General features: G+C 51.3%; 6 protein-coding genes across 6 annotated transcripts; 4 read left to right on the top strand and 2 right to left on the bottom strand.

Moving 5' to 3' along the window:
* Positions 1-414: 414 nt before the first annotated feature.
* On the top strand, positions 415-1,256 carry SODALDRAFT_354169 (hypothetical protein; the record flags this gene model as incomplete). The annotated part of the gene is made up of 4 exons (XM_028613693.1): positions 415-703; positions 783-890; positions 972-1,058; positions 1,153-1,256. 4 exons carry the CDS (start codon positions 415-417, stop codon positions 1,254-1,256), a joined length of 588 nt encoding a protein of 195 aa, XP_028469857.1.
* Positions 1,257-5,141: 3,885 nt separating this feature from the next.
* SODALDRAFT_266779 (hypothetical protein) lies at positions 5,142-6,764 on the top strand (the record flags this gene model as incomplete). Its single annotated transcript, XM_028607507.1, has 4 exons — positions 5,142-5,483; positions 5,556-5,813; positions 6,024-6,115; positions 6,206-6,764. The coding sequence occupies 4 exons, from the start codon at positions 5,142-5,144 to the stop codon at positions 6,762-6,764; spliced, it is 1,251 nt and encodes a 416-aa protein (XP_028469856.1).
* Positions 6,765-7,458: 694 nt separating this feature from the next.
* SODALDRAFT_318815 (NAD(P)-binding protein) lies at positions 7,459-8,803 on the top strand (the record flags this gene model as incomplete). Its single annotated transcript, XM_028609408.1, has 3 exons — positions 7,459-7,504; positions 7,668-8,192; positions 8,280-8,803. The coding sequence occupies 3 exons, from the start codon at positions 7,459-7,461 to the stop codon at positions 8,801-8,803; spliced, it is 1,095 nt and encodes a 364-aa protein (XP_028469855.1).
* Positions 8,804-9,141: 338 nt separating this feature from the next.
* SODALDRAFT_270071 (Thioesterase/thiol ester dehydrase-isomerase) lies at positions 9,142-9,579 on the bottom strand (the record flags this gene model as incomplete). Its single annotated transcript, XM_028607696.1, has 1 exon — positions 9,142-9,579. The coding sequence occupies one exon, from the start codon at positions 9,577-9,579 to the stop codon at positions 9,142-9,144; it is 438 nt and encodes a 145-aa protein (XP_028469854.1).
* Positions 9,580-9,769: 190 nt separating this feature from the next.
* Positions 9,770-10,406, top strand: SODALDRAFT_5848 (hypothetical protein). Its single transcript, XM_028615507.1, has one exon. The coding sequence runs from the start codon at positions 9,850-9,852 to the stop codon at positions 10,261-10,263; it is 414 nt and encodes a 137-aa protein (XP_028469853.1). The 5' UTR covers positions 9,770-9,849; the 3' UTR covers positions 10,264-10,406.
* Positions 10,243-10,681, bottom strand: SODALDRAFT_326212 (hypothetical protein). Its single transcript, XM_028610114.1, has 2 exons — positions 10,331-10,681; positions 10,243-10,272 (listed from the first exon to the last, which is right to left on the bottom strand). The coding sequence occupies exons 1-2, from the start codon at positions 10,549-10,551 to the stop codon at positions 10,260-10,262; spliced, it is 234 nt and encodes a 77-aa protein (XP_028469852.1). The 5' UTR covers positions 10,552-10,681; the 3' UTR covers positions 10,243-10,259.
* Between the last annotated feature and the right edge of the window lie 4,156 nt (positions 10,682-14,837).

Genomic DNA, 14,837 nt, shown 5'->3' with positions numbered 1-14,837 from the left:
CATGAGATCCCCACGCATAAGGGGGGAGAGCACGTACAGGTCTGCAGCCCAGCTCCGCGAGACGTCTGTCAGCTTCATCCATCTCGTCAACTGATCTGTCGACAACCCGGACGACGTGGCGACTCTCAGCTGGCCAAGAGTCGGGCGACTCCTTCAAAGTTGGTTCCGAGCCCGACATGGTAGTGTAGAGCCTTGCTGACGCTTCAGGCCAAAGACGATGAGAGAAACGCAGCGGGAAAGAACGACAATATGGGGAAGAGAAGCAGCTGGGAGATAGGGAACTGATGAAAGGGACCGGAGAAGTTGATATATCAAGGTTATGGTAAGGGATGATCTTCAACTGATACCCCAGAGTTTGGTCACAATATTGGTGGATAGGGTCGCAGGACCGTTTGGTTTTATAATAAACTCGTCATGGTGTGTGGTTATGAGGGCATCGTGGGTCATATCGGCCATCTCTTCCTCGTCTTCTCCTGGCAGCAACGCGGGTCTCTGTCGGCGAACTCATCTCGCTGGGTCACCGTAATCGGAAAGATGCTGACAGACCAGAGAATGTGGATAGACAGATCATCTCCCCTCACTCCCATTCCTCCTCCCACCATCACGCCCCCCGGGCTCCTCCCACCATCTCATCAGACTAGTCGAGATGGTACGGACAGCGGCCGTGCGGTGAGCCGGGAGACGGATGAAGCACCAAAAACTGGTACTGGTCTGGTAGACAAGAGGAACACCGCGCACACCGCTGCATCGCGAGTCTCTGAATGTCCACCGAATATGAACAGCGGCAGGGGGGCAGACGACGGGTAGACGAAGGATGGCAGAAAGCCCGAGCAACGAAGGCCGGGGGATGGAAGCCGCCGTGCCGCCTGGGGAGGCGGAGGAGTCACGAGGTCAGTGACAGAACTGTAGTTATACGGACCAGGAAGGGGTTGGACGAAGTCTAGCAAGGGCGTGGATTGATTCATCGGTAGGTCGTCGAACAGACCAGCCCAAAAGAACGACGCAGGACCTGTGTGTGAGCCTGGAGAGACAGGACCGAAGCCTGGACCTAGCACATAGTGTGTAGTTACGCAGGACCTGTAAATAGAAGAAGAACAATAACGAGACACGGACAGAGGTAGTATGAGGCCATGTGATGAACAACGCATCAAGACGAGCAGATCTGGACGAGTCGGACAGCGGATGTGGTTTACGACTCGAGTGGGCTCAAGGGAACCCCGGACCCGGGGCCAAGCTCGCTTGGCCGTCCGGCATAGGGAAGCGATATGCGGGAGAGAAGAGATGGTGGGAGGCTTCAGGAAAGCTGGCGCGGTGATAATCGGGGATTCTAATGCGGACTAGACTCAAGCGTTGGGTAAGAGAAAGAAGGACACCACGATCAACGCAGGTGTGAAAAGCCGGGGCTGACGCAGGCTGCACAGAACAGGGGAATCAATGGAAGCCTCGGAAAATAAATAGAAGGGCCCAGACTCTGACGGGAGCCGAGGGTGGGAGGGTCTGCTTTTGCAACAAGACGATACGATGTCGTGTGTTATGCCGGGGAGGAAGACCCAGGTGCGAGGTCGGACATGTGAGGAGCATAATTAAGTGGATGGCGGTGCCACGAAGTGGTCAGTGCACATATTCTACTTTCGTAATAGGTAACTTCGTGATGAGAAAGAACGATGAGAGGGAATTGACGAAAGATGACGCGTAGAGAGGTAGGAGTATGATATTCGAAGAAGGAGCACCTCAGTCGAAGACAAGCTTTACTAAAGCCACTGCCATTCACTGACATTTCAAGATACAGGGGCTGGTACGTACCTGAGGACCTTGAAAAAGGCACTAACCAAACCTTACTTCTCTCTTGGGGTGCAGGAGTTATACAAAGTAGGTACCTAATCAGGTAGGTGTTGCATGTCCATAACTAAGGTATTGGCAGTTGGATCCAGTAAAGATGGGTTTGACCGATAAACTGGCAAGTTCGGCGAGAAGGTGCACCTTATTAGGTTGCAGGTGCCTGGCGATGTTTGCTCAAGGTGTTTTCCAAGCAGAGAAACCGAATACCGTTACCGGTCTCTAGCGCCGTTCGTGGGAATTGGTGGTTACTGTAACGGCGTAGCACCGTATAAAGTCAGGTAAAGTTCAAGCTTCACCTCGCCTCACCTTAAAGGTGGTTGGGGTAATGGGTGATACGGTGTACTCGAAAATTACCTAACATGCCATGCCCATAAGGTAGGTAGGTAGCGAAGGCCGCACGTACCCCCTTTCCGGTGATCTCCCCAAACCTTCCTCTCCTTATCTCTTGCTTCCTCTTTTTGCATCCTTATTATTCTCTCCCACCATCTCATCTTTTCCCCGCCCCGTGCCTCTTTCACCTATCATGATATGACATTGGATCCGTCCTCATACATCACCATCAAGATGACGGCCCACATGTTGACGCATCGTCGACCGCCGCCGATGATATTCATGTCTCGGTCTCTCGCCACTTCTCAATTTAACCTCATCTCGCCTTTGCCGTGTCCACCCCCACCGACGCAGTTTTCTACCCTGGATGTTTTCCCTCTTTCTTTCTCCAGTTTCTTCGTTGCGGAGGGGTCCGGTCCTAGCCAGAACAAGGCGGTGTGACGGCCGCTGCTCTGGAAGTCACGAGCCAAATCAGAAGAATTTCGTGGCTCCATCGCCAACCATACATGTCCCTCCCCTCGTGGTTGTGAGCGCCATGCCCGTGAACATGCTCCCCATCTCTCGGGCCTCTCCCGACAACGGACTTGACTCGGTCTAGGCCGCCATCATGTTCATCTTCGCCATCACCACATCGCAATCAGGGTTCACCGGCTTGACGTACGTACATGCTAGATCTGGCTGGTAGATGTCTTGTCACGCATCCCCCGTGTGCGCTGCGCTGGAAGACGACCCTGATCCTGACCCGGAACAATGACCCGGATGAAGCTATCGTGAAGGCTCTGCGCATTCCACCTACAGTGATGGAGTGACCAGGTATGCACGGCGGAACGAATCCTCCTGCGAATGCTTCCTTTTTCTCGGTTCATTCTCCGTTTCCCCTTCTAATCCTTGACCTTCATTGTCTTACCATAGGCTTTTCTCCTTTGGGGTTTAGGTCAATATTGTGGTGTTTCGTTTCTTCTGAACACCCCAGTGGGGTTGGCTTCGTTATCAGCCCGGCTGACAGTTTTCACCGGCCTGTCGTTTGTCTAGCATTGTCCCCTCCCACCATCTCACCTCGTGTCCCCTCTACCTAATGCGGTTGGGTGGGTTGGCTCCCCGAGCTCCAAGCGCTTCGCACGCTCCAACCTCCCCGAGGCCGGCGGCTGCATTCGATTTTCTTTTGACTCGCGATGTCTCCATACCACGAAGGCATGCCGACTGTGGGCTAGGCATGGCCCTCAGAAACTCACTCTCGCTGCATCGGTTATGCTCGACTCGGGTGCTCACCTTCGCCCAGTGTCGACGTCTCGCCGCTTCGACCACGGACGGCTAGGTCAGCATTGGCATCACTGTTTGGAAAGGGACGAAAGGGAACGCGTGATGCCGAGTCTGCAGACCGCTGCTTGGGAGCGTGAGGACTTTTATTCTATTTTATTTTCAAGGCAGGGGGCGACGCCTTGCTCATCGCTCACCTTGCACTGCGCTGTTTGATCGGTGAAAGAGACGATGCACTGCATGTGTAGCCACACAGCCGACCCTCGAAAACCATCATTGACACTCGCTGCAATTCCGCCACTCAGCCGCGTTGAGGCTCCAGATAATGTCCATGAGTGAATAGTTGGGCGAACAGTCGTTTGCGCATTTGATTGAAATTGCGCAGGTAATCGATTATCCAAGGGCATAGTGGGAAAGCACAGGGATGAATACTACTGATACCCGCAGGAGCACGAATTGAACTGTGCTTGCAGTTCGGGCTTCTGGTCAAGCGTCGGCGCAGATTTGCCGGCCAAGCCAACACTGCACCCAGCAGATGAAATATGTTTTCCTAGGATTTCTCTGGGCGCGTATCACCATCGTGTCAGTGTACTGACTACGGACACAGTGGAAGACCCTGTTCCTCTAAATCGGGGGGGGGTTGGGGGGGGGGTTGTTCATTCAGAGGCGCTCATGGACGTCCATTGCACACACAGCGGCGGCTGGGACGGGCAGGTGGAAGTTTTTATTTTATTTTTCATCTTTTTATTGGGCGGGTGAACAGGGTTTCGAAAAACTTGACCCAATTTGTACCCGCGCCGGGGCTTTCGCGTCTCATGTTTTGTCCACCAGTTCTTTTGTCCAGCTTGGACGCATTGACAACAGTTTCACAAGCCCTGGGTGCAACCGCGAGCCAGCCAATGATGTGCCCGGTAGATGTTTTCTTCTAGGGATCTGGAAGAAGATCACCGCCATGCACCATGCACAGACAGAACAGAACAAACGTCGTCTGGTACACGTAAAACGGTGCTGGCGTCTATCCCCGCATCACTACGTCGTACCTACCTTACTTGGATGATCTGACGGGAGATGGACAGTTGGACACAAAGCAATCAGGGATCCGCCATCCCATCTCTGGCTCTTCCTACCCGCCACCCTTGTTCCAATCCCGTCTTTCGCTTCTCATGAAGAGCCTTGGCTCAACCCGAACGGCGCTTTCATGGTCGGAAAACGGCGTCTATGCCGCTTTATTATGGTACTTTCGAGATGGTGGTCTGGGTGAAACGGGTGCTCCAATCCTCAAACAAAGGCTCGGGGAAACGAAATTGGCTCAGGGGGGAGGAGCCAACCACCATGTGGTGTCCAAATACCCATGGTGCGAGCATCCCTCGGGTAGTATATACCATGGCCAGCCCATCGTGATGTCGGAGAATTTTCTTCAACCACAGGCTGTTGGTTGCGACAATCTTGGGTGCGAATAGCATCATTCTTTTCCGCTCCTTTTCTTTTCTTTCTTTTTTTCAACAATCTTTTTCTTCCTTTTCTGGCTTGCCTTTCTCTTCTCGGTACACTGCTGAGCAGGGTCCTGTCTTTATACTTACAACTATTTTCGCCGGACGACCTCCTTTCGTTTCTTGTCTTTTATTCTTTATTCTCTGTCATCTTCATTCTCTATTGTCCTTGACTTTTCCCTTCTGGTGCTCCGAACAAGAATTTCCATTCTCATCATCTTCATCATGTTCACCAAACGAACCCTGGCCCTGGCTTTAGTTGCCTGGCTCACTCCTGCCTCCGCAAGCCAGACATTCCCTGTCCGCGCCGTACAAGAGATCAACGAAGAAGCCACTGCTCAAGCTCACCAAAGGGATGAAACGGCGACCCGGGCCTTCTCGGATATCCAAATTCAGACATCAGATGGGCGGTGTCTCTTTGTCGACCCCCTATCAGGGGACTTTCGAGCCAACCTGACGCCGGTCCAGGTTGCAGAATGCGGAAGCACTGACGGCCAGGGCTGGGATGTCATCACCGAAGGCATCCACAATGATCGGCCGGGGGCGACGCTGGTCGTGAACACGCTCGTATGCATTCAATATACCACTTCCTTTCTGATGGGGTTTCCAGGTCATGGTGTGCTGACTGAAATGTGGTAGACACAAGCTTGCTTGAACTTCGACGGCCGGGGTGGTCGAGTCAACCTTTTCTCGTGCGGTGGACGGGCGGGGGGCGGCGGTGGGGTGACGGACTCGCAGCTATTCGCTTATGAGGGCGGCAACGAGCCCCTGGCCTTCCGGCCCCAGAACGGTGAAGGCCAGTGCCTTGCGGTGGAGGGCGATGCGCTGACGATTTCTGACTGCGCGGGAGGGGAGGCGTCGCAGACGTTTACTTTTGCATCAGAAGCGTCAGAGGCTGTTCACACGTCTGGGGGCGGTACTAAGGTCAAGAACTGCAACCGGGATGGAGGCTTGAGGGCCTTTGGTGGAGGTGGACGAGGACGAGGACGAGGCCGTGGCAGAGGAGGTGGTAGAGGTCGCGGCAGGGGCGGTAGGGGCCGCGGCGGCGGTGGCGGTGGCGGTGGCGGAATTCCAACGCCTGCGCCTGCGCCTACCCCTACCCCTCAGTCTACCCCTCAGCCTACCCCTGAACCAGCTGTCCCTGAAGCTTCAGAGCCTCCCACCGTTACGGAAGCGCCTGCTGATCCGACGGATAGCGCGTCGGCCCCCGTCTTCTCATCCGTTGGCCCGGAAGAGGGCGAGAATATCGACTCGGGAGATGACGTGGACGACGACAATGCCCCAGCCAGCCCGACGGAGCGCATTCCCGTGTCGCGGGCGGGAGGCTTCCTGAATCCTACAGCAGCGGCCGAGGCCCACCGATTCGACAGGACGGCGACTCGGCCGGTGCAATACGTCTCGATCCGGGCATCCACGGGCCAGTGCGTTTCGGTGGACCCAACGGCAGGGGACTTCCGACAGAATGTGATCCCGCTGGAGCTGGTGCGGTGCGGAGGCCGCGTGAACGAGAAGTTCGACCTGATCACGGCGGGGCGGAACAACAACGGGTCGGTGAAGGGCGGGGCCCTGGTGACGAGCGTGTTGACGAATGGGTGCGTGAGTACGGACGGAAGGCGCGCGGCGGACGACAACGTCACGCTCTTTTCGTGCGGCGGGCGGGCCGGAGGAGAAGGGGAGACGGACGCCGGGCAACTGGTCAGGATTGATCTGGACAGCGACGAATTTGTGTGGAAGCCTGCCAACGGGGGCGAAGACCGGTGTATCGTTCCTGGGGACGGGAGACTGGTGCTGGGCCCTTGCGGCGAGGAAGCGACATTCACTATTATTCACGTCGGCCCTGATGCCTAAGTCTGGCGCACCGAGAAGTACGATATGCGGCGAGCGGAGATGGCGGGTTTGGCAATAGTTATATTCTACCACCGGAAGACAGGACGTCCAAGGTTATTTATTATTCAAAGCAAAAAGGCAAATGGAATTTTAAGATTTGATGCTCAAATAGATGCCTTCTTCCTTGACGTCGCTAGGGGATGCCATCCTGGTGAGGCTTTAGGAAGGGGTTAGATCGCTTTCTTATGAGAAAGAGGTAAAACTCATTCCCAACAGGACCCATCTGTTAGTTAGTTCATTCCAAAGTCTCCACGTTCCAAACACCTGATGACGTACCGATCAGGGGTAGGAGGCGGTGGGGGTCCTAGTTCCGGGGTGAATTATTCGAGAGGATTCTTGTGGACATCACGGGTGATGAGACGGGATATGAGATGAGTATGATATGACGCAGAGTGGATGGTTACTGTGTAATTACTTCGAGCGGTTTCCCGAGTTGTTGTTTTAAAGATGCGGGGTGCGGGGTCATGGATAACAGTAGGTAGACTCGAGCATTTCCAGGTATTTTCACGTATATATATTTTTGCCAGTATCTCACTCGAACACTAACACGACTACCTACCCAAGGTACTCAGTCTACTACCTTGCTCGGTACGAATTCATCAAGTGCACACACTGGTAAAGACCAAAAGACAATCCAGATAAACCCTCCGTTACTATGACAGGCATTGCACTTCTAGGCGCAGGTATCTTCGCCCGCGAAGGTGAGACAGCCCCCCTTTTCCCCTCAACGAATCACTCAACACTGTCACCAATGCCCCACGTCTATGGTATCAAACTTTAGAATCCCCAGACAAAATGATGTCAACACATGACGCGCCAGAGAACACGCCAGAAGCTAACCTCACAAACGCACACCCATTTCAGAACACCTCCCCGCCATCCAAGCAATCCCTTCCCTGACCCTCAAGGCAATTTACTCCCGCTCCGAGAAATCGGCGTCATTGCTCGCCTTATCGGCCTCCAGTGCGGTAGACATTTACTACGACGTACCAGCAGCATCAGCATCAGCATCAGCAGGGGGCCAAGGCGAGGATAGATCCCTGGACGCGTTGCTCAAGAGAGACGACATTGCCGCCGTGGTCGTCTGCCTTCCCATCTTGACGCAGCCGGCCGTCATCCGCAAGGCGTTGGAGGCCGGGAAGCATGTGCTGAGCGAGAAGCCTGTCGCGAAGGACGTGGCTACCGCTAGGGAGCTGATGGATTGGTATAATACCATGACTTCGACGACGCTGACGAAGCCGGTGTGGGCTGTTGCTGAGAATTTCCGCTTCTGGCCTGCCATCGTTCATGCTGTTGACAAGATTCGTGAGGTGGGCGGCAAGTTGGTGACGTTTAATCTGGACATGTTTACGCTTGTGAAGGATGATAGTCAGTATTATAACACGGCTTGTACGTCCTTTCTCCCCATTACCCTCCCCCTCCCCCTTCTCCTATTCATTTTGTTTCCTCCTTTTATTTTCTTCTAACCTTACAAAGGGCGCAAAACCCCCGAATATCAAGGCGGCTTCCTCCTCGACGGAGGCGTGCACTTTATAGCAGCGCTACGCTCCATGCTCGCCGCCGCCGAAGGAGAAGAGGTCACCCAGCTCACGGCCCGGTCGGCGCTTCTCCAGCCCCGACTCCCGCCCGTCGACACGGTCTACGGCGTGCTGACGACCCGCGGCGGCGTTTCGGGGACGGCGAGCATCTCGTTCGGCATCGAGTTCAAGGCCGGCCTCCAGTGTCAGGTCGTCACCACCGAGGGCAGCGTGACCATGACGTCGTCCGAGGTGACGGTCGTGCGCAGGGGCGGTGGCGATGGCGGTGCGCAGGTCGTCGAGAAGACGCAGTTTGGGCGCGACTCGGGCGTCAAGGCTGAGACGGAGGCTTTCGCGGCCAGTATTGCGCGGGGTGGGGTTGACGCGCGGCAGACTCCCCTCGAGGCGCTGAAGGATCTGCAGATTTTAGAAGGGTTGTTGGAGTCGGGGGCTGCCGGGGGTGCCGTCAAGGCAATCCAGTAGATGGCCACCTAGACCTGCAGACCTTGTTTTGTATATACGGTCTCTTGCATATACCGTCCTTCGAAAGAAACCACCTTATCTCCCTGACCCTGTATTCAGCGACCCCCAATCCTGCTACTCATTTCATGTAGGGATACACACAAACCACCCAGTCAGCCCGTCCAAGCATGCCACGTATCTGTCTATATACTGATGGATCTATGTCTACTTTCCATGTCTCATATCTCGTATCTTATACCCATGACTCTTCCCTTCACCTGTCAGATGGTAGCCCACCACTTCGTCCGCCGGGAACCAAAGACACCAAGATGAAGGCAAAACGAACGAACCGAAGAACTTTAGGACCGACTCCTCACATACTTCGTATGCCTCCCCAACACAACACAACCATCCCTTTCCCCCCCTTCCACGCCCTTCTCCTCCTCCTCCAACCCGTCCACCTTCCAAATCTCCACGGTCGTAAACGCCAAACTGCCCCCGACGCGGTCCACACGCCCTTCCACCTCAACCACCTGCCCCAGCCGAGCCCCCGAGAGGTACGAAACGTGAATGTCGACGCTGACGCCCGTCTGCGCGCGCAGGTCCCACGCCGCCACGGCCAGGCCACCCGCCCAGTCGACCACCGTCGCCGCCACGGACCCGTGCAGGCTCCCCGCGGCGTTGAGGTGGCAGGCCGCCAGCCGGAGGCGGAAGCGCACGAGCCCCTTGGACGCGTGGGTGAGCTGCAGGCCGTGCGTCTCGTGAGAGAGGAGGAAGGCGTAGAGGGGGGAGGCCATGCAGCGGGTGTCGTGGTAGGCGAGGATGTGGGCGGATATTTCGTCGTCCGAATCTGGTGGGACGACGGAAGAAGGTGATGACGAAGGTGCCGTGGTTGCGGGAGGTTGATCCTGTTGATCCGGTTGATCCCGGATTGCTTCCGCGGGAGGGGCCATCGTATGGGCGCTGTTACTTGGACCCTGGCTCTTTCGTTGGGGTGGGAATGAATCGAGGGTGTGCCTATGAGGATAGCAACGATGACTTTAGGGCAGCCGAGAGATCAAACCTGAATGAATGCCACTGTCTGTGGTGTTGTATGTGAGGGTTCGTCTTTTTCCCTTTTTCTTCTCTTCCCGAGGAATAAAAAGAAAAAGAATAAAATAAAAAGGGGAGGCTGCACCCGGATGGATAATCGTCAAGAACGAATCGACGGCAGCCGCCCCCAAGACCGGCACTTCGGATATAGTACGGAGTATCGTGCGTCCTTCGTATGGTACACGGACCATGTTGAATCGACCACACTAAGCAAGGTACAACTGTACCTTACCTTATGCAGTACCAAACCTAAATGCGGCAACCTGATTGGTTGGCTATGGGCACGGACCACCGCCGCAACACTCCCCCGTAGGCAAAGCTCCAAAACAACTCAAATACAAAAGCTCGAAAAACGCGTAAAAACGCAAAGAGCTCGAAAACAACGTTAAAATCCTTTTGTGAGTATTGTCAGTTGGGCACTTTGAAGACCACAGACTGACTCGTACTCTTTTTCAGTTTTCTGTAGCAAATCCCACCCGAGAACGAATACCGATACCTTCCGACTTTCCCAATTGCTTGCCGTTGCGGCCGTTGTCTCGAGTCCAAATAAACACACAATCCACACAAACCAAATAAACCACCTTTTTGAGCCTCCGTTTGCTCCGCCTCGGGAAGATCTGTGAAGAGCGTCGACTTCGGAGGTTGGATATAGGGCCATGGTTGATTGACAGGGTCATGGTCGATTGGGGAAGAGTCCAATCTGCTCCTCATCTCCAAGGGCCTTGCTGTCGAGGCCACCTTTGGCGTGTTAATTGGCTTGACGAGGCTGGTCCTGATTGCTGTGGTCGTTGTCGTGATCGTCGTTCTTGTGGTTGTTGTTGGGTAATAAAATACCAAATTGATTAGTTGCCCACATGGATATCTGACGTCTCTGGGTCTTCAGAGATCGTCTCTGGTCACCGCGAGGGAGGCCTTTGATGCTCTATCGCCTCTGTGAACCGTGCCTTGCGGTATCTGACGTCTTCGTCACCAACGGCATCAGACTGGCGTTTTGTGGCCACGCCTTGGCGATCCATCAGCCTTTTGGCTCCTCGTTGGGGATGGACTAGTCCTGACTAGTCCCATGGTGACCTCGTCGAAGTCGTCCAGCGGCCTGAAGGTGTTAACGCGCGATTCGGCCCGCCGGCGGAAGAGGGAAGATACGCCGGTATTATAATCGGAGGACGAGGTAGTGGTAACGCGGTTTATCGCTTATTGCCGGTTGGACGAAGGGGATAGGGCGGGGGCCGTGTCGCTGGTGTCGACGTTAAGTTCGGCGGTCGGAAAGGTGTAGGAACGGGAAAGCGGAGTGTCCGTCTCCTGGTCTATTATCGCGCTAACTCTTACCGCCTACGAGATTACAGAACTTAGCCCTTAGGCGGGTGTCTCGCCGTTTCCCGCCATGTTATCAGATGATTCTGATATCGAAACGGCTAAGTGGAGGGAGGACAGGTCTGTATTAATATTAAAAAGGGGAGGTTCAAGCTCGTTCTATTTCGAAAGGAAGTCGACGATAGGCAGCGGAAATAAATACGGATAGCAGAGGGTCGATATCGATAGTGATATTAATAGGGAGGGAAGAAAAGAGGAGACGTAAAGAGAAGAAAAAAAGCCCACGGTGCCTCCGTACCTAAAGTATTAAATCGTAATACTTTGCAAAAGCTGACGGTGACGCTACGTTGTAGTGTACGGTACCTACCTTAGTGGGAAAATAAGGAAAAGAGTTATCCTTGGAACCACTAATTATCCTTGGAAAAGCCCTCTTATCGTTAGTATCCGTTCTATCCTTTGATACGTAGTAGTCCTTGATTATTAACCAATAGGAATTACGGGAATTTTACTTTAAAGTGATTTTATTGGTCCATTAAAGTTATACGTCTTCACGAAGCTATTATGAGAAGGCAGGGGTAAGAGGGCAGGAGGTAAGTAGGTAGGCAGGTAGGCAGGTTACGTAGTAGGCGGTACGGTTATTCTGCCGTGTGACTCTACGATTAGGATCTTCTTCTTCCTTTTCTATACAAAGCCCTCCTATAATAACAGCCCTCCTATAATAACAGCCCTCCTTTAATAACAGCCCTCCTATAATAACAGCCCTCATATAATAACAGCCCTCCTATAATAACAGCCCTCCTATAATAATAGCAGAGGTAGGCAGAGTCCTTCCACTTCGTGACGAAAAGCTGACTTCTTCTACATAGTAGTGCCTCTTCTATATAGCAGTGCCTCTTCCACATAGCAGTGCCTCTTCCACATAGCAGTGCCTCTTCCACATAGCAGTGCCTCTTCCACATAGCAGTGCCTCTTCTAAAGCAATAGAGGTAAGTAGATCTCTTCCACGATATCGTGACGAAAAGCTAACTTCTTCTATATAGTAGTGCCTCTTCCACAGAGTAGTGCCTTTTCCATATAGTAGTGCCTCTTCTACATAGCAGGACCTCTTCTATAGAAATAGTATTCGTAAGCGTATTTCAGGATAAGGACTTCTTAGGTAGTTTTTCTAGAACGCCTAAGACAGGCATAGATATAAAGTCTAATTAAATCGTATTTATACATATTTATATAAATTTTGCACTAGTAATATATCTTATCCGTACTTACGTCTTATTAGCTATACTACCTCCGGGCTAAAGTTAGGATAGTGGTATTTCCAAGGATAGCCTAGTATCTAAGGATAGCCACATATTTTATCGATATAAACCGAGCAATACTAGGCTATAATCCAAGGATAACTAACGCATAGTGACTCCCGGTAAGGTACTTACAATGTGACCGGGGGACGATGGCCCCTTCTTCTACTTGACGCTGATTCGCCTGCTAAGGCCCTGTTCGACAATTTCAACTATTAGTTGAAAACTGTAAAAATGCCCTTAGGATGCATAAATAATGACCCACCGATGTATAAGGACCCCCTTTTCTACGATATTCTCAGTGTAACTGCATTTTTTATGCATTCCTCTACTATCCCTCTATTATCGAGGTACCACGCTAGGTAGGGGTCTATATAAGGGAGATTTTATTAAAAAGGTCTTATTTTTGTATAGGAGTGCCTATTAAAGTAAAAAGCAGTATCTTATACTTTTTTAATAGGATAGGATCTACTATTAGCCGCGCCGTCTTAGGTAAGGCTAATAATAGTATTACTAACTAAGATAACGATAATACCCTCGGGGGACTCGATATAATAGTTCTTTAATTAGTATTACGACGAATTAAAGTCACTTATCGCCTCTAGGGGCGTAGAAATATCTCTTATCGCGACCACGGGAATAATCCGACTATAACGTTAAGTATTATAAAGGGTTACTTTATCGGTTCCAATATAGTATTCTGTAACCTATTCAGACTTAATCGAAACGAATTTTATTAGCTTATATAGTAGATTATAACGAATAGCACTATTAAGGAGACCTCTTACTATACGAAATCGTAGAAGGTTATAATCTTCCTTTATATTATCGGCTATAGCGTGTCGTTACATAATATATACCACCGTTTTAAGATATCGTTAAATACGGGATCGCGTATCTTTAACAAGGTCCTTAGTACAATACGTTAACTTTATATCGAATACGTTAAAAGTCCACCGTAAATGTACGTATCGCGATATATCAAACTATCGTAACAGAATAGTTAGTTTAACGGCTATATTAGAGTAATCTATAGGATATATATTGCAGCGTGGATTCCACTAAGGTCCTAGTAGCGATTCTATAATAGGAAGGGCTAACTTATATAAAATATCCTCGCGGTAATAGACTTCGACCTCTTTTTTACGTATATTCTAACCGGCGCCGAGGGTAGTATAAATAACTCTTCGTTACTTTAAGTGGTATCTACGATAGGGTCGTTTTCTATACCTAATAGGCGATTCTACCTCGTAGATAATAGGTTTAGCTACGATATTCAAGGTATTATAACCCTATTCGCAACATCTTATTTTATATTAGAGAACTTTTTTAATACGTCTATTAACCACGGGCGTGTAACAGAAGTAAAATCGATAAAACTACTAAGATAAAGGTTATAACTACTACCTCCCCCCTGGGATACTATCATAGCGGCACCGTAATACTAGCGCTACGGTATAGCCGGAAGAATTATAGGATAGTATCGCTCCGACCTCGACTATACAGAATTCGTAACGGACCCACTTTTTGTAATATAAGCGGTTCCCCCCCCTCCCCCCCCCGGAGGCAGGATATAGCACGGAACCGATATAAGACTAAAAGGGGACCACCACGCCTCCCGGAACCAAGAGTAGCTAAGATTAAAGCAGAAATCCAGGCTTTACTAGCTAATAGGGACACGATTAAGCAGGTTATAGAGCTAGTAAAGGAACTAATTATAATACGTAGTACCCGTAATAACGCCGGTATAATACCGCTAGTATACCTATATGCTTCCGTCCGCTACATTACCCGAGAAGAACTCCGGAAAGGAATAAGCGGTATAAAAGAGACCTAGGTAAATATTATAGCCCGGGCTCCTATAATAGCACCACTATAGGACCCCGCCCTCTTTAAAGTAATCCCCGCTAAGTATTACCGGGAACTAATCGTCCGCTAAAGAACCCTCCCCGAAAACTAGCCCCTTAAAGCTAGGACCCCGAAGGAAATTATTTAAGCTATAAACGCTATAACTACCTAATATAACGCTATAGCGACACGGAAGCTACTAAGCGGGGATATCTACCTTACCTTTACCGAAGGGGTATAGTAGTAGACTACCTATAAGGAATAATAGGTTAAGAAGGCCTTTAGTAAAGGAGCCACCCTAGCCTTATACACCTACCTTACGCTTACTAAGGCTATCCCTTAGGAGGTCCTTAACGCTTTATCCGAAGAAAACCTGCTAGTATCTCTATAAGATATAAATCCCGAGGCTAAAATCCTCTAAGTATAATAGTAAGTACCCCACCACGGTATTAGCAGGGTAGCGCTTCTCCTTATTAAATCGGCTTTACCGGAAAGGGTAGTAAGCCTTA

This window comes from Sodiomyces alkalinus (genome assembly GCF_003711515.1).
Source record: "Sodiomyces alkalinus F11 unplaced genomic scaffold SODALscaffold_1, whole genome shotgun sequence".
NCBI classification, from domain to species: Eukaryota; Fungi; Ascomycota; class Sordariomycetes; order Glomerellales; family Plectosphaerellaceae; genus Sodiomyces; species Sodiomyces alkalinus.
The sequence above is the reverse complement of the archived record's forward strand: the minus strand, read 5'-3'. Positions and strand labels throughout refer to the sequence as shown.

Excerpts from the sequence above, each read along its gene's own strand:
- SODALDRAFT_5848 (XM_028615507.1), top strand. The coding sequence starts at position 9,850 with ATGAATGCCACTGTCTGTGGTGTTGTATGTGAGGGTTCGTCTTTTTCC.
- SODALDRAFT_326212 (XM_028610114.1), bottom strand. The coding sequence starts at position 10,551 with ATGACCCTGTCAATCAACCATGGCCCTATATCCAACCTCCGAAGTCGA.